Source organism: Mauremys reevesii, linkage group 7, assembly GCF_016161935.1.
Source record: "Mauremys reevesii isolate NIE-2019 linkage group 7, ASM1616193v1, whole genome shotgun sequence".
Classification (NCBI taxonomy): Eukaryota; Metazoa; Chordata; order Testudines; family Geoemydidae; genus Mauremys; species Mauremys reevesii.
This window is the reverse complement of record NC_052629.1, coordinates 31,449,462-31,474,319: the sequence shown is the minus strand read 5'-3', so window position 1 is coordinate 31,474,319 and position 24,858 is coordinate 31,449,462. Positions and strand designations below refer to the sequence as shown.

General features: G+C 38.1%; 1 protein-coding gene across 6 annotated transcripts in view; it reads right to left on the bottom strand.

The window, feature by feature from the left end:
• The window catches only part of LGI1 (leucine rich glioma inactivated 1), a 40,788-nt gene that overhangs the window by 1,243 nt on the left and 14,687 nt on the right, over nt 1-24,858 (bottom strand). Inside the window, exons 2-8 of one of the 6 annotated variants that reach the window (XM_039483069.1) lie at nt 12,594-13,045; nt 12,194-12,265; nt 8,870-8,941; nt 8,703-8,774; nt 2,714-2,785; nt 614-783; nt 7-171 (exon numbers count right to left, since the gene is read on the bottom strand). In XM_039483069.1, coding sequence (XP_039339003.1) covers nt 7-171; nt 614-783; nt 2,714-2,785; nt 8,703-8,774; nt 8,870-8,941; nt 12,194-12,265; nt 12,594-12,784 — 814 coding nt within the window. In that variant the 5' untranslated portion in view covers nt 12,785-13,045. Of the gene's footprint in view, nt 1-6; nt 172-613; nt 784-2,713; nt 2,786-8,702; nt 8,775-8,869; nt 8,942-12,193; nt 12,266-12,584; nt 13,109-24,858 lie in introns of those variants that run through there. The other 5 variants (XM_039483071.1, XM_039483068.1, XM_039483073.1 and 2 more) reach the window with 5 other exon arrangements.

Here is a 24,858-nt window from a genome sequence, read left to right as displayed (position 1 = left end):
TCATACCTGTAATGTTGTCATAATTCCTGAAAGACCCTTCTACATGGTCCCATTCAAGAAAGATGCATTTTCCAGTAAAAGGTTGAGCAATAACCACATGCTCATCATTCATGTAGGAGAAAGTATCTACTGACAGAGACTGATATGGCAGGGATTCATAAACAGCAAATTCTGCAAAAGTGCACATAACATTTGATAATTAAAGGTGGCATTTCTTTCCACATGTATTTTTTCACCATATTAAAATAATGTCATATTAATTGATACTAATTTATTTTTAAAGAATACATGTAATAAGTAGTCTAGTTTTCCTGCTAATAAGACAGAATTTTAAAGTCTGCTTATTCTTTCTGAACAGATACAGGTGGTTACCTGTTACAGTTATAGTCCAGATTCTGCAATTATTACATAGACAAATCTCCCACTAAAGTCTGAGTAAAGACTGTAGTAATAGATGCACCAAATGGTTCCTATATCAGGCCTGAATCTTCAAGGAATTCCTGTTGACTCAGCGAGAGGTCCATAGGCAGACTGCTTGCAGAATTGGACCCTTAATTAGAAAATATAGCCTTGATTTTAAAGTAATGAGGTGTAATAATTTGGAACACATTACCTGTAATAATACAATCAAATTCCTTTGGAGAGAGGCTATTGATTTTACGCTTCTTATATTCTGGTGGACTTTCGCAATAAATGTCTTCAACTGTTGCATTGGTGCTGCCCAGCCATTCCACTAACCATTTCAGTTTGCAGTCACAATTAAATGTGTTCCCTCTAAGATCCCTGTAAAAACATAAACTCACACACTGAAAATGATGAATTAGCTGTTGTTTTCCGCAACATCACAGGACTAAAATTACAAGGACTTTTATAAAATGACTATTTTCTTGCTTTCTCTTCTGAGAATGCTGGACTTCCCTGAATTAAGAACAGGAGTACTTGTGACACCTTAGAGACTAACAAATTTATTTCAGCATAAGCTTTCGTGGGCTACAGCTCACTTCTTCGGATGCACGAAAGCTTATGCTGAAATAAATTTGTTAGTCTCTAAGGTGCCACAAGTACTCCTGTTCTTTTTGTGGATGCAGACTAACACAGCTGCTACTCTGAAACCTTTCCTGAATTAATTTGTCCTGAACCAATTAAATAAACCCATACAACTAAAAACAACACAACAGTTTGTTAAAACTACTTGCAAAAACTTAAATAGTTTCAATTATACTAAGGAAATCAAGACAAACTTAGGTTGGGGAATCAGTGGAAGTATCTGCTCTTCCATATTTTACTGATAACCTGTCCCTATTTTTGGCCCAAATCTTGGGTTTTTTTGTTTCTTATTGTTTAGCGTTTCCCAACAAGAACATTATAGATGACACAGTGACAATTACTGTGACATGATAGATTAATTTAGTGGTCAGTGGACAGTTCCTCAGCTTTACCCCTTTTTCTTCTCTTCCTCATTTAAACATGCTCATTTAGGGTCATAAGGGCTATAACCTGAACTCCCTTTTAAGTTAAACTATGGCCTTTGGAAGATACTGAGTGCCTCTTCCAAGATGCTGAGACCCTCAACTCACATTATGTAGGAGGTGTCAAATGCCTTGCAGAACTGGGTGCCCTGTGAAGAGCACTGGGTATATGGGGAACTGTAGTGGCTGACTGACGGTGTTCGAAGGCATTCTACATACACTTGGCAGACTCCGGAAGAAGGCCTCAGGGAGTACTGGAGAGTGTGAATGAAGAACTGTACTGGGGTATTGCAGAACTGCTGCTAACAGAAGCAGTGCAAAACCCCATGGTGCCTGTTGTCAGATTCTAGAAGGCATGCAGGGGTGAGGAAAGCAGCCTGATAGCAACTTGGCTATCTATGTCCTACATAGCCGTGGAGTGTCATTGGGCCAGCTCCAGGACTTACTGGTGCAGGGAACATTAGGTATCTACTGAGTCTAACTTCTGTGTGAGTATACTTGGGGAGCCAGAATTTTGCACGTTGTCTCTAATGGGACTCTTCCAGTGGAATGACAGCAAGATCTGGTCCAAAGATATATTTCAAAAATAAATCTTGTACTTTTACAAATATTTAAGATACTTTGGTTTACAAATTTAAAATTTAAAACTAGTTTACATTTTGTTTTGGTTGCAATTTGAGTTAGCCAGGTGTAAAGTAGTGTACTTGTACTGAGATTTTAAATGATCATTGCGTTTAAACATAGCCTCCTGTTAGATTATATTGGAAACCTGAAATGTTCTCATTTTCATCAAGTATTCTTCTCCCTGCTTTCATATCATGTCGTCTTTGCATTACGAAGGATGTGTCTTTTTCTAATTTCAATGGCCATAAGTATCATATTATTGGGATTATGACAATACAGAATTCTTATTTTATATAATCTTATCTGGGAAATATTATACAATATACAATTATTGACAGGAATAAACATAAATCAAATCCACCCTTGCATCTACCGCCTTCGCCCACCAATGTGATAGCATCCCCCCACTGTCTGAATGTCCACTGGGTCATAGGAGTGTCCTGTTACTAGGTCTATCTTGTATATTTTACATCATTAAAGTAGTTAAAAGAGAGGTGAAAATTAATATACCCAAAATTCCAAATCAAGTACTTTACAATATCTTGCAGTCATCACCAATAGGCAATGGCCTGTTTTTTCTAACCATAGTGTCTGAAAATAAGAAATTGCTAATTTCTTACACATTTGTTAAAGAATCCAGCCCTTTGAATATGTCTTTTGGAAGTGTCTGGAGATTATTGTTTGCAAGGCTCCTGTAAAAGAAGATATGTCAACTCATCAGATAATACGTTTCTACAAAATGCAATATTGTTTTTTATGATAAAAACAATAATGTACTTCAATCCTTAGTTATACAAGATTACTTTAAAGAATATCTCATTTACCTTGTGACTTTTTCTTCTGCTAAGATATTCACACTTTCTATTTCTCTCTTGCTTTTCAACATTCTTGTAGCATTTACAGTACTTCACTCAGGGTGGTAGAGAATGTGATCATCTCTGGTATTTTGCCAACACCATTATTTTAAAATGATTAGCCATGACTTGACACACAAATGTCTTCCCTTCTGGACAGCCAGTATGTTGTTATAATATTGCAATATCCTGCCTCCATGTCCACTTTCTAGAAACTACAATCTATCTTAAACACTGAATCCATGATACTGTAGATAGCTCTCATTGGCTCATGATTTCTGAAAATATCCAGTAACTAACATTTTTGGGAGTCAATAAGTTTATAAAACAGAAATTGGACGTCAATATAGAGTTAAGCCTAAAAGTTTTCTTGTTTGGGTTAGTACGGGATAAAAAATTATCTTACCAGCAAATAATAACAATACTATGGCTTTGATTGTCAAGAAAACTATCTTAAACTAAGAGAGTACCCAACAGTTTCAACTGGTAAAATTGGATAGAAGATGTTAACATACCTTTAAAATAGTTAATTCATTGTTTCCATCAGGTACACCCGTGTAAGCCCATGGATGATGCAAGGTTTTCACAAGTGTCACTGAGGGCATAACTAGAAGAGAATGTGGTGGTGTCTTTGTGAGTCAGTGCCTAATTTGGTCAGCAAAACCTTTGTCACTGGTGAGGATGCATGAAAAGGAAAGAAGCTAGCATGATTTTCAGATTCCAGTTGGAATTTGTGGCACTGGGCATTAGAAATAAAAACTATTTTTACTTGTAAACTGTACACATCTGACAAGGAGGCATTTAGATACAATAGCTCTGATGGAGCAAAGCACATAACTACATGTTTAAGGTTAAAGCTTAAAGGTTAGTGTTTTTGTGTGTGAGTAATATGCCCTCTCTGGAACCATTTACATTTAGCCCATATATGGTTTATTGCAACTAATTTATAAACTCAGATTTGCCAGACATTTATGCATTTGCTTAACTTTATGCATGTAAAAAATTTGATATTAGTCAATGGAACTACTCACACGTGTAAAGTTAAGCACATATATGAATATGCAGGATCACAGCCTTATGTAATCTTTGATCACTGGATTATACCAAGCAGAGCACCATAATGGATATAGAGCTACCAAAAGTTCATCATTTTAATGGGAATCAGATTAACAGAAAAAAATCTAGATTTCTACATTGTGCCGATTCTTGGATGAAAGGTTGGCACTTTATATCTTCCATTATTAGAAAACATGCCATAAGATTTTATTATGTAACCTCTAGATGGTGCTCTTAGTAGTACCTGTGCAGAAAACACTTAGTTGGCAAGGATGGATGCTAATGAGGAAGTAAATGTTCAGTCGTGTGTAATTATGTTTGAAGGCCCATATTTTAAATCTCAGAATGACATTTTGCTTTTTTTAAAAACTTCAAAAATGCCATCAAAATTACATCTTGTTCATGGAAATAATTTTCTACACTAAAATATTCTGCAATTTAGGGTTATGGCATTAAATGAGTCAGAAATGCAATTATACAACTCCTGTGCTTTTAAAAAATATTCCACTCTGCAAAATGAATTGTCTTGAATAGGTATACTAGATGCGACTATGCTACAGTGAGGACATATTCCAATTATTAGTTATTTGCATAAATAAAAAATACAGATGTTTGGGTAATTTTACTGTATTGGAGAAATTCACTTGTGAAAAGGAAATGGGCGGAATATACAGAACAAAGGTCATATTTTGCCATCACTTCATGGACCTCATCAGTATGCATAATTATCATGAATCTCTTTGATGTATTTTGCATGACAATAGTATTCTGCTCTTCCTCAAGTGGAGTGTGCCGCAGAGAATCTACTTGTTATGCTTAGTATGTGTATATAGACACATTCTAGGAAAGGACAAGGATTGTACAAACAAGGATTAAAGTGGTCACATTCAGTAGTTTATGGGCCTGATCCTGTAGTTATTTTGCCTGCAAAACTCTGTTGCGACAATTGGGCCTATAACTTTTTGCCTATTTGGGAATTAACCATGAAAAGTAGGTCAAGTTATTTTCAATAAAGAGCGTTACAAACAGGTGCAAGAAAATCAGACAGAAAGACTGAATGAGTCCAAACAAGAAAATGCAGGTCTCGAAATTAATGAACCAAAATTGGTGTCTCAAATATTAGCCTCAGTTGGTGGACAAAATAATGGGGGGATAAACTGTCACCCACATTCCACCCCCTTTTTGGGGAGGGGGAGAGTGTCTTTAAAATACTTTGAAAAATCTCATCTTGACTTGACTCAATGTATCTTATCTCATCTTCCCCCACCCCAAGACAGAAGGAGCAGACCTGACAAAAGGATTTTCTTTCTGAGAGGAAGATCATCAGGCATTGCTCTTGTTTAGGCTCTCTCTCACCCATTCATTGGATCCTGAAATCAACTATCGTGCACGCATCAGCACAGTGAGATGATAGTTTATCCAGCCCTGCCCTGTCTAAGGAAAAAAGCGCCAACCCAGATGACGTCCTTGACCAGAATGTGAGCCTGAGACCACAGCAACAGTTGCTGTGGATGACACACGAGTCTACAGCATCCATTTGTAACAGAACACTGGTTCCAAGGACATCAACAAAAGCTATATTCCCCCCCACCCTTTCTATCCTGCCTCTTCTCCACAGAAGTAAATACCCTTCACACATCAGGACTGAGAGTAAAATTAACCCTTTCCTTTTCATCACAGAAAGGTTGCTGGTATAAGAGACTGATATTTTACCTCCAAAAGAAGAAAAACTTCAATAGCTTTTGATTGTGTTTTGCATAATTACTCAATTTCATTTTAATATAAATGTTTCTTGTTCTTTCTTGTGTTTTAATCAATACATTTCCTGCTTTAGAATGAGTGCCTTCAGGTGTTTGCCAGAGAAACTAAATAAACCATGATCTCCGTAGAAACCCCTTCCCACTCCCCAAACTTTTGTAACACAGTTTCAGTGTTGGGCAGTGAAAGAGTTTATAACACCTTTTAACTCGTTTGGTCGTTGAGATCAATATGACATTTATTGGTGCTGTGACTCAAATCTCTAAGGGTTATACAAATGTGGCTATTGGATTGCTTGGCAAGCAACTGAATGTTTTCATAATTGGGTTTGGGAAGTAAAAGGTCATTAAAAAGATTAGGAGCACAAAGCATGAGAAACTGCATATGTTTCAGTCTCATTAATGTTTCAGAATTTTATTTTGATTTTGTTTCAGACACTTTATCCAAGTGCCTTGTTTTAATTGTGTTTCAACTTTTATTTTTTTTCCTTTTCCTCTCATGAACCATGATTTATAATTTTATTTTGACCATGGTTGCATCCTGTTTGTTTTTCTTGAGGTCAGTAAATGATTGTAAGTTAAAATGTTTTCTGAAAAGACCCCTCAAAAGAGCAAAGTTAATAATAAAACTTATTTTATTGCTGCAGAAGCCCAGGGAAATATGAAGCCTTTCTCTCAGGTGAAACCCCTTTAGTTGTTTCTAGTAGTTTTAGTTCTGCAGAGGCTGTTCTACATGAATTAACTATCATAGGGGAAGATGGGCTAATCAATCCACAATTCCCTTTGTGGTCCTTAAAGAACGAGACTTCTTGGAGAAAAATTGGCTTCTGGAGTGGCCTTCACCATCATGGCTGGCACCCCTACCATCTCCTGAGTCCCCAGACCTTCAACCTAATCCCGAGAGATGCCCTGATCAGACTGGGACAAAAAAAAAAGTACCCTGATGACATTGCCACTTCTGCCAGCTCCAGCTGAATCGCAAACACCCTGGGATGAAATAGGATTGGATTTTAACAATAGCAACAACAACAGCTCTAACCCATCTCAATTAAGAGACTATCAGACAAGGTGGGGGTTTCCTTCTAAAAACTCTCTCCAGTAAAGGGAACAAAAAATGTCAAAATGGAAACCTTATTTAATATTTAAATTTCAAATGCTTTCCCTGGTTTTCCTTCTTTTCTTTATCTTTAATACAAGGTTTAAAAGATTTTTAATGATGCGCTTGCCATGGCTTTAAGCAGGCTGAGGTCTCTATATACCAAACCCTGAATCTTGTTTAACACTGATAAACACTTGTTTAACTTGTTTAATGTTTGATAATGACTGGGTTATGTTAACACCTTTAGCCCATATATTCCATCTAGATTAATACAACTACTCATGTATTGAAGATTAGCTCTGCATGTGAAGAAACTGCATGATACCCATTTCTCAAGATTATGTGTGCAACCACGTGCAGACAACAGCTGCTGCTCAGAATACTGTCTCATCTCCTACATAGCTTTCCCTTAGAAAACTACTGAGGGGTCCCTACAAGCCAGCACAACAGTTACGACATGATATTTTTAAATTGTATGCTTTGCAGAATAGGGACTGTATCTTCCTCTGTGTTGGAAAAACACCTTGCACACTGATAGCAGCAGCCACATAAATAAATTAATAAAATAAATAATATAATAAATAAAATAATTTGTGCATGTAAAGCTATTCATGTTCCTAAATGTTTTCAGTTTACAGGCCCTTCAGGTTATCAACAACCTTATCCCATCCTCTGTCTTTTTTTAACTATGCCATAATTATACCTGTAGACATATTTTTATGTATATACCACACATCTTATGCTTCTCTCTCTCTATTGTCCCAGTCCTAAAAATGTTTATGCATATGAATAACTTTACACAATAGTCACAGTGAACTCTGTTTACACCAGCTAAGGACCTGGTCTGTAGTAGCCTATGATGCATTTGTTATATGATGCAGAATTGGGTGAAATTTAATTAATTACATTTGTGCATTCACCATATATAGGTGAAATTGTGCCCTCCCCTGCATCTGACCATATATGAAACAAAAAGCCAAATGACTCTGTACTCTTCTTAGAGGCTATTATGTTGAGGACAAAAGGTCAGAATACACTCCCCCGCATATGACACCAAGATATATGCCTGTGAATGCCAATGATCAGAGTAGGGTATTCAGACATATGTTAGGCACACCCCACACATTTTAGACAATTAATGTTATTTAGACTTTCTAGGCAGCAAAATCTCCAAAACAAAGCCTCATTTTCTTACAATATTTTTGGTATATTTTTCTATATAGAAAAGGTAGCTGCTATATTTTGAAAGGAAGTTCATTCAATTTTTTATAAACAATTAATTTGATATGGATACATATAGTTTGTAAAAACTGGCTGAAAATGCCACACACCTTTTGATTAAACATGACAGTCACTTAGCTTTGATAAATCAGACCCTGCAAATACTGTACATAAATTTTCAGTTAAATGTTACAGGTGTTAGTATACTGTCCTGGGCTCACATGCTTTCAGTTTCTACTTCTGTATTTTTGTTTCTTGATTTAACTTGATATTGGAGCTTTTCTTAGTCTTTCTAAAACTATTCTTGAACAGCAAGATCATAATCCTGTTCTTGCTCCTCTGATTAGTGTGTGGGAGAGAAGGGGAAGCAGCCAAATGAACAGTTTTTGCATCATTCTTCCTGCACAGGGCGAGGTAGACATGGCCTGGCTGAGGAGGGTTGTTTTTTTGTTTTGTTTTGTTTTTTTTGCCATTTCTGGTCTACATAATATGAATATTGACATTGTTTAAGCAACAAACGTCAATGATTATATAATATCAAATGCTAAATTAAACCACACAGTGGTTCAGTTACTAAATTAAATACACACTGCTAAGTAATACATGAAAACACTTTACTTACAGGTGAATTAAAGATTTCAGTCCTCGAAAAGAATTTCTTGAAATTGACTTAATGCTGTTGTTCTCTATGAACCTGTAAAGGGTCACAAATTCATTTTGGTTAAAGCAATGCCTGTAACTTGGAAATCCCACCTACTCCATAATTCTAGAAACATTTTGTCCACTCACAAATATTCTAGATGAGGAAGGCCCATGAAAGCATCATCACTAATAACATCAAAAGAGTTTGATGTAAATAACCTGCATAAGGAAATACAAAATAAACAGTTAGATGTTTATACTTTTTAGAGCATGATCCAGAAGTCCCCATGCAGACCAAACTCTCATGACCACATTGAAGGTTTTGTCTCTGTAAGGGTTGCAAGATAATATGGCTAAAGTGCACTGCCCATATATGGCATAGTATAGTGCAGGGGTCGGCAACCTTTCGGAAGAGGTGTGCCGAGTCTTCATTTATTCACTCTAATTTAAGGTTTCGTGTGCCAGTAATACATTTTAATGTTTTTGAAGATCTCTTTCTATAAGTCTATAATATATAACTAAACTACTGTTGTATGTAAAGTAAATAAGGTTTTAAAAATGTTTAAGAAGCTTCATTTAAAATTAAATTAAAATGCAGAGCCCCCCGGACTGGTGGCCAGAACCCAGGCAGTGTGAGTGCCACTGAAAATCAGCTCGCATGCCGCCTTCGGCATGCATGCCATAGGTTGCCTACCCTGGTATAGTGCAATGGTTCTCAACCTGTGGCCCACAGGTTGCTAGCAGCATAGTCAACACACAGCTGTGGCTCATGTGATACCCTCAGGGCCATACCGATAATATATATACTGTGTGGATATGGCCCACATAACACATAGAGAGCTGCATATGCAGCCCACAATGGTAAGAGAACCACTGATCCTAGGGAGCAGCAAAACTGCTTTGTTTTCTAGACAATGAGTTAATTTCTTCTTTGAAATTCTGCATTAAAAATAATTTCAAGTTTAATTATTTTCTAGCTCTGCTACTATAGGTTATGCCTTCTCCAGTTAAAGAGTTTGACATAGATTTATAGGAATGGTTTTAATAGGAAAGATTTCCTCACATGTATGTTTCAAAAGCTTGAGATCAAATCTTGCCATCAGACCCACATGGTAGATCTGCATCATAGCTTGCCTGCAATTCATATTTAGTTATTTATTATTAACATAATTGTCTCAGGGTACTTTTTATTTGATCACAATCTACCCTCTTTGTAGTACATAGGAATAGGATAGTATCAGAGGGGTAGCCGTGTTAGTCTGGTTCTGTAGAAGCAGCAAAGAATCCTGTGGCACCTTATAGACTAACAGATGTTTTGCAGCATGAGCTTTCGTGGGTGAATACCCACTTCTTCGGATGCAAGCAAGAAGTGGGTATTCACCCACGAAAGCTCATGCTGCAAAACATCTGTTAGTCTATAAGGTGCCACAGGATTCTTTGCTGCTTCTAGGAATAGGATAGTATCCCATTAAATAGTTTATGAGCCCTCTAGTCTAGTGGCATTGCCTATGTTCTATGTTTTAGAAGCTGCTCGAACCCAACCAGAGCAGCAGCGTGTATATAAAGTTAAGTTTTCTTTCATCCCTCTTCTCCCAAGTGTGGAATGGGTTGAGATTTTTTTGTTCCCAATCACAAATTGGTTTCTGAAGTGAGCAGTATGGGGATAATTTGTATTGTTTTAGTGTACTGCTTGTCAAAACAATGGAACAAAAACTGCTTTTGCAAGTTTGGAGATTATGTTTCAGCATTTTGTTAGCAACAACCTGTGTTAGTGAAGTGAATGGTATATCATGCAAATACAGCCTGAGGTATTTATTTATTTATTAATTACCGTAGGACCTAGTCATACACCTGGACCCCTTTGTTCTAGGTGCAGGACGCCACAGTGCAAAAAGACGCCTCTGTTCCAAGGAGCTCTCAATCTATCCCACTTAACCTATTCTATCCATCTCTGGAGATATTTAAGAGTAGGTTAGATAAATGTCTATCAGGGATGGTCTAGGCAGTATTTGGTCCTGCCATGAGCGCAGGGGACTGGACTCAATGACCTCTGGAGGTCCCTTCCAGTCCTAGAATCTATGAATCTAGAATCTATGGCCCATACTAGACGTAGGATTACTAAGTGTAGGTGGCCTGGCACAGCCAAGAGGGAGGATTATGATGTCCTTTTCACTTTACTGACATACAAGCAACATAATACAAATACAGCTACTTCATTTTCTCTCTGTTGGAAGGCCCAGCTCAGAAGTCATGTGGGCTTTGTCCCTTTTGCGATCTGTGACCACTTTGGAAAATCTTATAGGGAATAATGCACAATGGAACAGTATTCAGGTTTCCATAGTAACCACATTTACCTATTTACTCTATGTCCAAAATTGTACAGTGTGCCTGCACCTCCTTACCAGCTCCACTTGAGGTAGAAAAGCACAGCTTGAGTCATGGCTTCAGCTACCCGAGCACCAACAGTTTAATGTAACAGCCTTAGTGCTCCAATACATCCAAATTTCATTCTGTAGCAAATCTACTGCACATGTGAAATCAGTCATACACAGGTGTCCTATTTCATTTTTGAACAGACTGAAAAAAGTCTCTTGTCAGGTTTCTGAAACAAATTTGGATACATCGCAAACTGATAGCAAACCCAGTACAAACAGTTCAGGTTTACGTTTTCTATATCGTTGTACAGCTAGTGATTATATAATCACTCTTCCAGTTTTCTAGAAAGCTATTTCTCTGGAGAATCTGTAAAATTTTACACCCACATGAATCTAAACCTCTAACAATATTCCAGTGTTCTGTTCAGTGCACACACTGTCATAGTGTGTGATTTTATAACGACTGCTTAAGAATTTACAGTTTTCATCAATCTCACTACTTTAGAGAATGCAAAATAACAAATGATGGGCCAAATCCAGTCCCTACCCTGGCAAAACTCTTTTGAAGTGTCTACAGTTCTACTGAAATTAATGGTAGTTTTGCCTGAGTAAGGACTTCAGGATTCATCCCTTTGAAATTAAGGGCCTGATCCTGAGACATCCTGAACATCTCATCAATGGGGATCAGGCAATAAGATTGCAGAAAAGAAACAGGCACAGTTGTGGTAATACTCAGAGCCCTTCAGTAACATCCATTAGAGTACAATACATAACACGATAGCATATCTGTCATCACAGAAAGCAATCTTCAGAATTTAATCTAGTCTCACTAGCACTGACAGCAAATAATAATAATTAATAATTAATAAAACCCCAAACCACCAAATAAGTACATACAGTTTAACACCCCACCCCATTAAACATATGCCATCTTTCAAAATTACCTTTACTTCAAAGTCTAACTGTCTGTGTATTTTGATGTGTAATGGATCCACCCTTGCTATTTCTTATAAAATAAGTATTCAGACCCTTACTATATTGTTTATGGATAGATATGTTTCATAACAAATAATCATATGATATAAATATTTCTCACAGAAGCTGCAGAGATGGTGTGAGCAAAAAACTCCCTTCTGGGATTTTAGTAAAAGCAGATCTCACAAAGGATCTGGAAAGAAGGGGGAAAAAATTGTGTTAATGTGATCTCAAATATTCATCATTACAACACTGAGCTGTGAATCACAATATAATTTCTTTACATAGCTACTATTAATTAAAAATAAAAACAAATCTGTTACAGTTTTCACATAATACAGAAAAAGGTACATGTATAGAAGAAGGAGATGTAACACACATTTTAACATTTTATCTGATGATTGTGAATGCGGAAGGTTTATTCCCTACTGCAAGCATCGTTCAGTCTGTGCTTGAAAACACCAAACATAATAGTTCATTTTAAATAATAAATTAAATAACCAAATGCTTACAGCCCTTACAGTGAGATAACATCAGGCGGAACGCTGGTTGGAATAGATCTGGCATTTTCACATAAAGCATTATCTTTGGTACAAGTACACGAGGCAGGACATTTTGGCTTCACTGATTTCTTCCCTTCAGTCAGCAAAAGCATACATAAAAGGCATAGGAAATAAGCAATTCTTCTAAAGGGTCTGCTGGCATTTCCCATTCTTTTGATCCACTCTGGTTCCAGCCAGTTGAAAGAATATCCCAAAACATGAACAGGGCTTCTTTATTCAGTCGCTGGATTTCTTTCTATAAGGCCAAGTCAATATTTGTCTCTCCTTTTCCAACCCTTTTCCCTTTCCCTCTGTATCTGTTATTGAAGATAGAAACCTGCAGCTGATCTCTGTGTTTCTACTCACTCAGGCAACGTACTGCTCAGAGAAGGGACCTGCGAGGTGCTGTAAGATGGGGAAAATCCAACCAGCTGTAGGGAGGGGGAAAAAAAAAAGACTTGCATCACCACAAAAACACTGAGCACAACACAGCATTAGATTGCAAGTTGATGTAACTGAGAAAATACACTGCTTTCTGTTTTCATAGGGAGGCCCTTCCTTGTTGCCAAAAATAGTACAGCATTATGTTTTGCTGGTGGGTGGGTGAGTGAGTGGGTGTGGGGTGGAATGTGCATGTGTGGGGAGAAACAGTCATCTTTTTCTGGATCCTTACAACCTCACAAACCTCTGGGAATTGTGCTTTACATATTACAAGCAACAGGAGAAGTAAAAAAGCCGGTATCCACTGGAAAATGAAATTGAGTGAAACCATCAAAAGCATTGCTACAAAAGCTGTTAGATTAATTTCTATCCTTGGCCTTTATTGCACATGTTTGTATCACTGAAAAACAAAAAGGCACACATGGAAAATATTACTGAGTATGAGAGAATGCCTACAACTGTCATTTCTAAACAAAATATTCTACCATGCAAAGCTTTTGCCACACTGCATTTTTTAAAGAACACCCTTACCTGTCTCACATGTCTGCTAAATAGGGTGCATTACTGAATGTTCAAAATAAACAATATTCAATAAAGTTCAGTTTAGAAATTTATTTGGTTGCCTGATTTGATCATTTTTAGAGGAAAAAGGGAAAGCTGGCTGTTTAAAGCATCTAGATACAGTTCCACTACAATGAAGAAAGGATCTTATTTCAGTGGGAGCAGGATTGGGACCTATCATCATTATTATTATTTATTTATTTATTAGCATTACAATAGTACCTAAAGCCCCCAATTGAAATTAGTTCCCTTTTGTGCTAAGTGCTATACAAACATGTAGAAAGAGATTATCCTTTCTCTAAAGATCTTACAATAATATAAGTATTACTACATTTAATGTTGTACATAGACTTTTAAATTTTCAAAATTAAACATAAATATATCAAGAATAGTAAAACAGAACTAATCAAAGTCAAACATTTAGAAAGACATATTTCATGGCTATGTTTTGCATTTTACTTTGCATATCTAATTTGAAGATCTCAAAAAACGTTGCAAACATTAATGCATTTAATTTTATCATACCCATGTGGGGTAAATAGCATAATCCCCATTTACCAGATTAGAAAACTGAGGCACAATGAACTTTGCTTGAGAAAGAAAAGTGGAGAGTTTAACACAGCCCTGGTTGCCTAGGCAACCAAGGTTGGGAGAATGGCTATGTACATAACTGAGTTTCAAGATTACTTCTGGGAGGTAAGAGTCATAGATTGCAAGGTCAGAAGGGACTCATTAGATTATCTAATCTTATCTCCTGTTAACACAGTGCATAGAATTAAACTCAGTTACCTCTGTAATTTATGTTTCACTAAAACATATCTTTCAGGAAAAGCATCCAGTTTTGATTTGAAGACTTTAAGACATGGAGAATCCACTACTTCCTTGGGTAGTTTGTTTCAATGGTTAAATAGCCTCAGAGTTAAAATTTCTGCCTTATTTTTAATTTAAATTTATCTGACTTTAGTTTCCAGCCATTAGTTTTTGTTATGTCTTCCTCTGGTAATTTAAACATTCTTTTAACATTAAGTATCTCCCCACCCCCGAAAGTATAGTCATTTCTTGATCTTCTTTTTGATAAACTAAACAGATTGAGCTCTTTAAGTGTCTTACTGTAAAGATGCTTCTTATTGGGCTGGACCTTAGGGTTTGTTTATACAATGAGTTAGTGCCCAGTAAACTCGGGTGTAAATCTTCAGTGTTCCAGTGAGCCGTGCATTCATTGTCCATATGGACTCTGCTGCTGTACAATAAAAGTTCCCTAGTGTGCATTGATGCAAAACACACTATGAGCCCCCAGTTACTGCACACTGACACGTTATATAGACATGCCCATAGATAAATGCTCATGGTAAAATTAGTGGGTCAATTTTATTCCTGGTGTAATTTCTTTGAAGGCTTTCACTCTCTACTGAAGATTCAGTTCATGGAATTAAAGAATACCAAGGATGATGTCAGCCCACTACATCGGTGCCTTTAAAACAAAAGAAGGGAGAATCTTTCCAACCCTGGAATATGATAGAAAGAAAAGAGAAGGTAAAGAAGAAGGCAAAAAGTGATGGCACCAGATAAGTGCAATGTGGACTGTATTAGAGTCCCCATGGAAATATTTTCTATATTCATATTGTGGAGATGTACTGCATAACAACATTTGGATTAGGCTGCATGGGAAACCATTGTTGTGGGCTATGCCAAACCTAGTAGAAATAAAAACAAAGTTCTGATGAGCACCCTTCAGGAGTGCTGTTTTTTATATATAATTCAGTTTGAATTACAAAGTGTGCATCTACCTACAGATCTAAAGAAAAGGAACATAACAGTGCTATAGAGCAGCTGTATCTCCTACTCTTACTTTTTTCTTTGCTGTCTGTAAAGGTTATAAGGTGTGAGATCCTTAGAATGGAAATCCCAGCTTTGTGCAGTATAAGGCCAAAGAAACTGTCTTGTACACAGTAGGTTGCAGGGCTGCTACTAGCAGATCAGGCTCCTGTAACAGGTGTAGACTTGCTACAGAGACTGCTTCTCAGAGTGATGCTCCAGAGATGCCTCTTCCATAAGATCCTTCAATGTACTGCCATGTATAGCTGAATGCAGTGTTGTTGTAGCTGTGCTGGTCCCAGGATATTACAGCGGCAAGGAGAGTGGGGTAATATCTTTTATTGTGTTTCAATGCACCAGTGCAGTTTTTGTATGCTTGAGAAAATGTGCCCTTGAAGATTGTGACAATAAGAATCAAATCAAATTTCTCATGTACCAGGCTGTTGTTATCCCTGTTCTCTTGTATGGTGGTGAAATCTTGTACAGTATCTCTTGTATCTCTTGTACAGTATACACCTTAAGGTTATTGAATGATACCATCAATGGTGCCTCCCCAAGATCTTCCAAATCAAATGGGATGACCGATGCACCAATATCAGTGTTCTGTCCCAAGCCAAAACCTCCAGCATTTAAGCTATGATCATCTACCACCAACTCCGTTGGGCTGGTCATGTTCTTCGAATGCCTGAATATTGATTCCCAAAGCAGGTCACATTCTCACAACTAAGCCATGGCCAATGAATGAACGGTGGGGAAAAAAAGCGCTTCAAAGACACCCTCAAAGCCAACATGAAGAAGTACAATATTGACATAAACTCATGGGAAACCCAAGCCTTCGACTGATCAAAATGCAAAAGGATCTTATGGCAAGGATCTGAGAATTTTGAGATCCAACGGAGACAATGAGAAATGGGAAAGAAGGAAAGAAAGATACTCCCAGCATTACAGCAAAATGCAAGGTGGAACAGATTGTTTAGCAGAAGTTATTAGTGTATATTATAAGGGACCATTCAAGGCAGAGTCAAAACACGAGCCTGGGTGCTTAAATTTATTACTCTGCTAGACACCAAAAATCAAGGACTGAGACACTGGGTTTATGGCTTATTACTACCATCTATAACCCACTAACCCCCTCTTTTTGTCCTATGACTGCAGAGGTGTTAACAGGCCACTCTACCTTGAAGGGTCACTTACAATATGTGCTAACTATTTATGTTAAACAACCTGTTCCTCCTTGCATTTGCTGTGATGCTGGGATTATCTTTCCCAGACCTGAAGAAGAACTCTGGCTGGCTCGAAAGGTTGTCTCTCTTACCAACAGAAGTTGGTCCAATAGTAGATATTACCTCACCTACCTTGTCTCTTTAGGTATGGCTGAAGTTAGCTAGTGGGAAGAGTATATTACAGTTTAACGTTGGATTACAGAAACCATTTAGACCAGTGTTCCCCAAAATTTTAACCTCGCTCCTCCCTTACACCTGTCTGCAATCCCCCCTGGAACTGGGGCCAGGAGTGGGGCCTCGGCTTTGGGAGGGAAGGGACACAGACAGAGGTAAGAGGGCCGAGGCTGGGGCCACAGCAGGGGACAGGGGTGGGACCGGGATCTGGGGCTGGGAGCACAGCCCCAGGCATGGGGTTAGCAGCTGTGGTCCCGGGCATGGGGCTGGGTGCAGGGCTGGAAGTGGAGTGTGGGGTGGCAGCCAGGCCCCCGACGTGGGCTGGAAACTGAGGCTGGGGCCAACGCTCTCTCCTTGACCTCCATGGAGGCTGGTTCAGGCCACAGCCATGCCCCCCATCCCGAACGTTCCTCTGTGCCCCCCTCGGGGACCATGCCCCATAGTTTGGGGACCTCTGATTTAGACATTTGTGGTCTTATGTAGTGTAGTTGTAGCCATGTTAGTCCAGGATATTAGAGAAATGGGGTGGGTGAGGTAATTTTTTTTCAAACCTTTCATTCATAGTAGAGAGAATGAGAGCCTGTTTTTAAAGATGAAGATCTCAGATAGCAGTCTGATTGGAATAGAATCTACAGACATATTTTCTTCTTTGTAGGTCAAGTCTCCATATACTTGACTATCATAAGATGGTCAGAGAATTCTGAAAGTGGCAGAGCTTTACAAATATGTTCCCTAATCACTGGAGTTGTTTAAGTTTGATGGCTGTCATCTTTTTGGCTCTTTGTTAATACAAATAATTCATGCTACTTCTGCCGGAGATGGGGTCAGAGGAGGGAGGGGGGCGCTAAGGGGGTTTCCCCTGTCCCACAGCTTCTGCCGGGGACAGGGTCAGGGGGTGCTGCGGGGGCTTCCCCCATGCCTAAACTTCTGCTGGGGATGCTGGGCACGGGCCCCATGGGCCCAGTGGCTAATCCGCCATGCACATTGTAATAAAGCACTGATGCTGTTATGAATCAAATGCTGTCCTCTTCTTATGGGCATGGAGTTTCCTGCCTGCAGTGGAACTTATATAGTTGTGCTGTTCAGATGGAGGCAAGAATTATGGAGTTTGAACAGGGTGCACCACTCTGTATGCTATGGAGTGCAGCTCAGTCAGGGCTGCCTGCATGCAACCATTCAGAAAGGATTCATGGTAGGGTGAGCCCAATGGATTCATCACTGCATGGATCCACTAGTCCAGTGGTTCTCCACCTTTCCAGACTATGTAGCCCTTTCAGGAATCTGATTTGTCTTGTGTACCCCCAAGTTTCACCTCACTTAAAAACTACTTGCTTATAATATCAGACATAGAAATACAAAAGTGTCACAGCCACACTACTACTGAAAAATGGCTCACTTTCTCATATTTACCATATAATTATAAAATAAATCAATTGGAATATAAATCTTGTACTTACATTTCAGTGTATAGTAAATAGAGCAGTACAAACAAATCATTGTCTGTATGAAATTTTAGTTTGTAGGGGCTTCACTAGTGCTTTTTATGTAGCCTGTTGTAAAACTAGGCAAATATCTAGATGAGCTGATGTATCCCCTGGAAGACCTTGTGTGCTCCCAGGGGTACGTGGAGTCGGACCCCTGGTTGAGAACCATTGCACTAGCCTGTCTCCAATTTTTATACTGACAAGAGAAAGTTTTGTGCTGTGGTGGGCAAAGCTATCCATTACAGAGGCAATATTTTACCATTGATGATGAAGCCCCAAGTTCCATTTTTTTAAGTTACTCATTTAATTCAACGATCAATCAACAAGGCACTTCTTTTGGAGCTATACTCTAGGCACATTGTGACCCTCACGGAAACACTGAAATGTAGATTTTTCAGTAAGAAAATCATGTCTGTTACTTACAGACATATTGCCACAGAACAGTACCACGATTCTCAGTGAAATTTTTTCTACCCTGAGGATCTTTAAAATATACCTTCCATTTCAAATTGCATGTCAAAACAACTTGTTTCTCCACAAATGTAAATACCATAAATATTTATTTTATCACAGTCCTGTAAAAGAAGAGAGACAAATGACATTTTCCAGGTCTTGCTTATGCTAAGTTCTGTATCTGCTTTCTTTCCATGAATTTGTATAAAAAAAAATAGGGTTTGTGGATTTTCAGGTGCACACCCATGCTTCAATCATTGCAATATTTGACTTACTCGTTACCACTGCCATCATTGTTGGTTTTCTGGCTCAACAGAACAAGCTATAGCCTGCTGTGTCCCACATCAGAGTGCCCGAACTGCTTCTAGGTCCATACTGTTTTGTTTTTGCTTGTGATTCAGATTCTGATTAGACAGCAAGTGATTCATAATTTGTTTCCTTGTTTTCAATGAGGTTTGTAGGGGTAGACTGAGGAATTGTGAAATGTTGATCAGCTATCCCTGGCATGATTTTGGCATTGTTTTCAGTACTTTGGAAAATCTTCACCTTGCTGTGCAAAGGGCACATTGGCAGACATGTTGCAGAATGGGCAGAGATGAGCTTGATTGTGCTGCTGGCTCTAGTTTGTTTTCATTGTGATATTTATAAATGAAGGCCAGCTGATTCTTTTAAGCAGAACTATAAATGCCAGTGCAAAAATAATGTGCAGTGTGTTTGGTTTTCTAGAAAATGATCCTTAAAACTGACTGAGCTTTATAAGCAGTGATTTCTAAATCTGAATCTCACTGTACTCATTTTGTGTTCTGCTCCACTATCACTACTGGTAGGTGGCTACTGTAACCTGGCAACATGAAGAATTGCAGTAATCTATGTTCTGCAAAACCTCTTAAGGCTTAACTGCTAACTCCGATCATTAGCTTTCCTTTTAGCATTTGCTGTGCACCTTCCTTAACTTAAAATATGGATGATACATATATTGGTTACTTGTTTTCCCCCTACTCACTTTCTGCTGCATGAATTGGCTAAAGCAGGACAAAGAGTAGCAGCCATCCAAAACCAAAAAGGTGGAATGAGGCCAATCTACTCCTTGGAGACATGAACTTGTTTGTCTCAGTGTTTTCTGCTTTTTGTCTTTGCCTCACTTACTGTAAGAGAATCTTTTTGACTTACACTCCCTTTCTTCAAGACCCGAGAATCAATAAACTTTGCATTATTTTAAGTGAGTCAGATTATTTTGGTGTATTGTACATTTGTTAATAGTGAGGGTGTGAACTGATATTTCTCCCTTTGAATTTTTACTGTTAGATCTGAGCAAATAATTCTTAGTGAATAATATATTATATAGCTTACATCTACTTCTGTTTGGGATTTATTCTCAAACAGCTTATTTCCTTTAATATATTTGTTGTTTGAAATTGCTTGGTGAACACCTTGTTTGAATAACCACTCTTCAATGGATCAAGCAGTTTGGTGCAAGTATATAGTAGCTGAAATTTAAGATGTGTTAACTAGTTCTGATTGGATGTATCTATCACATGGTATCATTTCTGTTCCCTGATTGGATTAGAATAACTTAATATTGGGCATCTAGTGCAACTATACATGTTTCTGAGCTAAAAACAGCTTTCAACAAATATTCTGAACTTGCTGGTTAAAATTTTCTGTTGCTGTGAACATTCCTACAGTAAACTTGTTTGCTAGTCTATTTGGGAAAAGCAAACACAAAAGTTCAGGAATTACAGCCAAGTTAATTGTTTTAAAAAATAATTTAATACGTTTGTAAGGGATTAACTCTTCCCTACTGATTATATTTACATATCCACACTAACAAAATATGTTTTCAATACTAATTTACAGCAACATTCCAATAAGCTGTCTGTGGTTTGATACTGACTACATTTCTCTCTGCAGAAATGTGTACTGCTATAATTGTCATCTATTTTATTTTGCTTTTGGAAAAACTGGCAGTCCCTTTTGTGCTTATTGCATACACTCTGGCATATAGGACGTGCTTCACTTCAATGGATCAGGCCCATAATATCTGGTCTGGCAGATGGACAATAGTCATCACATATATGTTGCTGCATGAGCTATTACTATGGTACCCACAAATTCAGGGGGGTTCTAATGACAAGCTTATCATCACTACTTTGTTGCAATTGTGTTTAGAGCAAAATAATTTTGAGATCAGAGATCTCTGCAAATCTCTGATGATTCTGAGTATACATACTCAGTGCTGACCTTTTAACAAGTTCTGCAGCAAATGCCAAATTCAAACCAGCTGAGGGTCTGTTTTACCTCATCCTCAATAAACAAAGAAAGTCCTTTTAAAAACAACCAGTTCTGAAAGGTTACCCTTTCTGGTGGTGCAATCACTGAGATCCAAAAATTCCTTGTGCTTCTTACAGGACAGATAACAAACCTTGAGCTGACTTGATAGTGGATCATCTAACATCATAGGGAAAATCACAAAGATGTCTGTAACTTTCAATTGGAAGGTTCCTATTTACCCCCTGATTGCATAAAGACCTAGGCTGCAGAGATCTTTCTTTGCTACACCACAGGGGTGGCACTGACTGTAAGCAGTCAGGGCATTTCCTCTCACTAAAGGCTTGGGCAGATTGCATTGTATTCAATGGAGTTCCACCAGTAAGAATAAATGAAAGAAGAATCAGGCCCTAGTCAAACTTGCATGGTGATACACACCACTGACTATGTGGACCAACCTTGTTGTCTACGTAGGTAGCTTTTCTGTTGCTTGCTTGCTTGGATATACTGTAATATAGCTCCCATATCAATTATAGAAATATATCTGCATATGACAGGAAATGTATACTGAAAATGTAACCTAAACACCTTCTGTAATTTCATTCTGTGATGAACAGAATTGTGCAGCATATTGGCAGCAAAACCTGAAATTTTGCAAAATTTACCTCTGTTCAGGTTTTGTTACTGTTATAACTAAAGTTTTCATTGACATATTTATGATTCTTAATTTTTTATTTTTAGCATTAGAAATGTAGACACCAGAGAATATTAGAGATTGCATGAGGATCTCAGTTTTAGTTTTTTAAAAAGTAGTTTCTATTCCTCATGATTGCAGAGAAGAGAAAAGCTTGAAAATGTGAACTGTAAAGGCTCAAAAACCAGAAGGCAAATAAAACAAATCCAACATTTATTATTTTAAAAAATTCATTATTTTAAGGCAATCTCGTGATTTTCTTGGAGGGGCAGGGGATCTAACTCATGATTTTGAATGCCTGGGATTGGCAATACTGTAAAAGTTAAGCATGTGCTTAAGTGTGTTGTTGGATTGGGGCCATACTGCATTTCACCCAAAATAAGATTAACTGATCTGATGGAATGCTATTACCTCTACCAGGTCTAGCCTAAGTATTCCTACTTAGATTCTATTGTAGGTTTTTGTGTTAAAAATTCAGACATACAAAAGATAGGGACAGAAACGTTTTTTAAAACAGAAAACAGTAGATATACAAACCCAGTAGTAGAAGACAGTCTGATGTTCAAAGGCCCTGTGTGAATATACTGCATATTAATTCAGAGTAAGTGACCACATCCTATATAAAGAAATGTATCAGGAAAGGAGGCATGTTAAAGAAATGTGCCAGGTTTCCTCTTTTTGTATTCTCAAAATCTTTCAAGAGAATTTGGCGTTAGCTAATCTAGGCCTTGGGAAGAGGGATAGACCACATATGCATGGTTAGATAAGGAGGTAGCTTTCAGTCAGGCAAAATGCCTGTTGATTCAGTGGGACTGGCATCTGGCTTTCTGAGAAATAATATACCCTCTGCTGCAAGTAAATATGCTACTTTCAAGACCTTTTGGAGAACAATATTGTTTGTTTCAATGTTTAATCTACTTCTCTTTCTATGTTTTCTATGTGTGGCATAATCAAATATTAAAAGCATGATTTGCTTAAGAAAATCTATAGTTAATTTATTATTGGAAATTGTATGATGATTTTTGGAGAGAAAGTTCTACATGTATTTTTAACAGACATTGGCAAAAGTGAAATGAGTGACAGTTACATTGCTGGGGTAAGAGTAGATGCATCCTTATCTCATATGTGGCAGTACAGAGGAATCTGCAAACAGAGAGTGTAATGGCAATTAGGTAACTATTAATGTCAGGACATGGGTTAGCGTTCCCAACGTGCTCCTTGTCAGTACCTGGCCTGGGGAAGCTAATGATCCAACCAGCGGACCAAATCCTGATCATGTGCCACCTGAGGCATGTTGCGCATACTCTAAGAAGAAGTGTGAAACTTGAAATGCAGTCCAGGTTTGTTAATGGTTTGCTAAAGTCTATGAACCTGAACCCAGTTTTGGGTGGATGTGGATGATATATGGTTTTCTCAGTGGAAACCAAAGCTCTGTGTCTTTTGTCTCTGTTTAGCTTGAGATTTTGTAAACATGAAATTCAGAATGAAATACATAGTGTAGAGGAAATGTTCCCACACACTCGAGCAATTTAGAACACAAGATTGCTGACAAACCCACTTATTCAAGACCAAACTAGTTTCTGTGAGGAAATATGGAAAAAAATGAACCTCACAATTGTTTTTAGTGTTTCGATTGTTATTGTTTTAAAGTTAACTGCATGTGAAAGAACAATCCTGAGATAGTTTATAGTAGACTAACAGGAGGCTGGTAACCACCAGAATTTGTCAGTAAAGTCCATTAGTCATGAGTCACCTTCAGACCCTACTCCGGATCCTTGCATTGACTTTCTCTCCCCCCAGCTGATGTGCAAGGAGTTCTTGGAGCAAACAAAAAAGAAAAGTCCTCTCTCTTCTTTGTTCCCTTATGGGAGAGAGGAGTCCATGGGAAATAGAAAAGAAGCAAGAGTGACCTGGAACTCAGGCAGTCTTCCTGTGTCAGCCCTTTGGGCTTAGTCTTCATGGGGTCCACCTCCAGCCCCTCCTTATGGGGAATACTGCTCTGAGGCTGGGTCATACAGCTCCTGGAGTGGTGAGACTTATTGCTGTCTCCTTCTCAGGGAGCCTGGTGCGGCTGTCTGAGGTAAGACAGCCTTCAACCTGTGCATCACCCCTTCCTGTGGCAGGTTATTCCTGTTAAGGTCCCCTGGTCCATGCAGCACAAGCCTTGCCAGTGTGCCTCTCATGGTGTTGAACAGACCCCCAAAATAGCATTAGTCCCATCTGTCAGTTTGAGGGTGTGCCCTTTTCCAGACCCCAAAACAACCCAGCAGTGGCATTATAGCTAGATGCCACTTAATTACCAACAAGTACAATCCATGGTCTATAATGTGTTTGTTCATGGGAAAACGTTTGAACTCTTCCAGATTGCCAATACAATGATAATTAAAAGCATATACTATATGTGATAAAATCCTTCCTCTGAACACTATACATTGACCTTGTGCATTTTCTACGTGGCATTAAGATCCCTGCAGAGTTGTCATAACTTTTATTATATTTGTATTTATTTTATTTTTTCTTTGCCATTTTGCATAAATGTGTCTTAAATGTTAGAGGATTTTTGTTAAGTAGCAGAGTTAACAGGATTTTGGGAGAGATTCTCCAGTCATTAAAACTAACATCAGTATTCTGCAAATAATTACCCCCTTGTATAAAATACAAAGACATAAGGGACCAAATTTACAATCTGCATAAATGAATATTTCATGCTGGTTGAACAGGAGAAAAAATAGATGTATTACTAGTTCCTGACTAAAACACAATGGGAGAAATGCTGTCCACATTGAAGTCAAGGGGTGTAAAAGTCACCCCTGTTGTAAGACCACTGAAGTAATGGGATTACATTCAGTGCAGGACCTGCCTCATCATTCACATAGTGTTAACTCATGAAAGAAAAATCGAAATACTTTGGAAAGTTGGGCTGTGGACCAGCGCTGAGCCAACTGAAGGTCTTTTCTCAAGCTTCTTCCAGGATGCCATAAGCCCTATTGATGGCTCTTCCGTTATATTGTATTGTAGTCTTCAGTGCTTATGGCACCCTGTAAGAAGCTTGAAAAAAGATTTTACGTTCTTACAAGTTCAGTCCTTTTCCCTTAGCCAAACCTTGGGCCTCACTGATCCACCTTGATCTG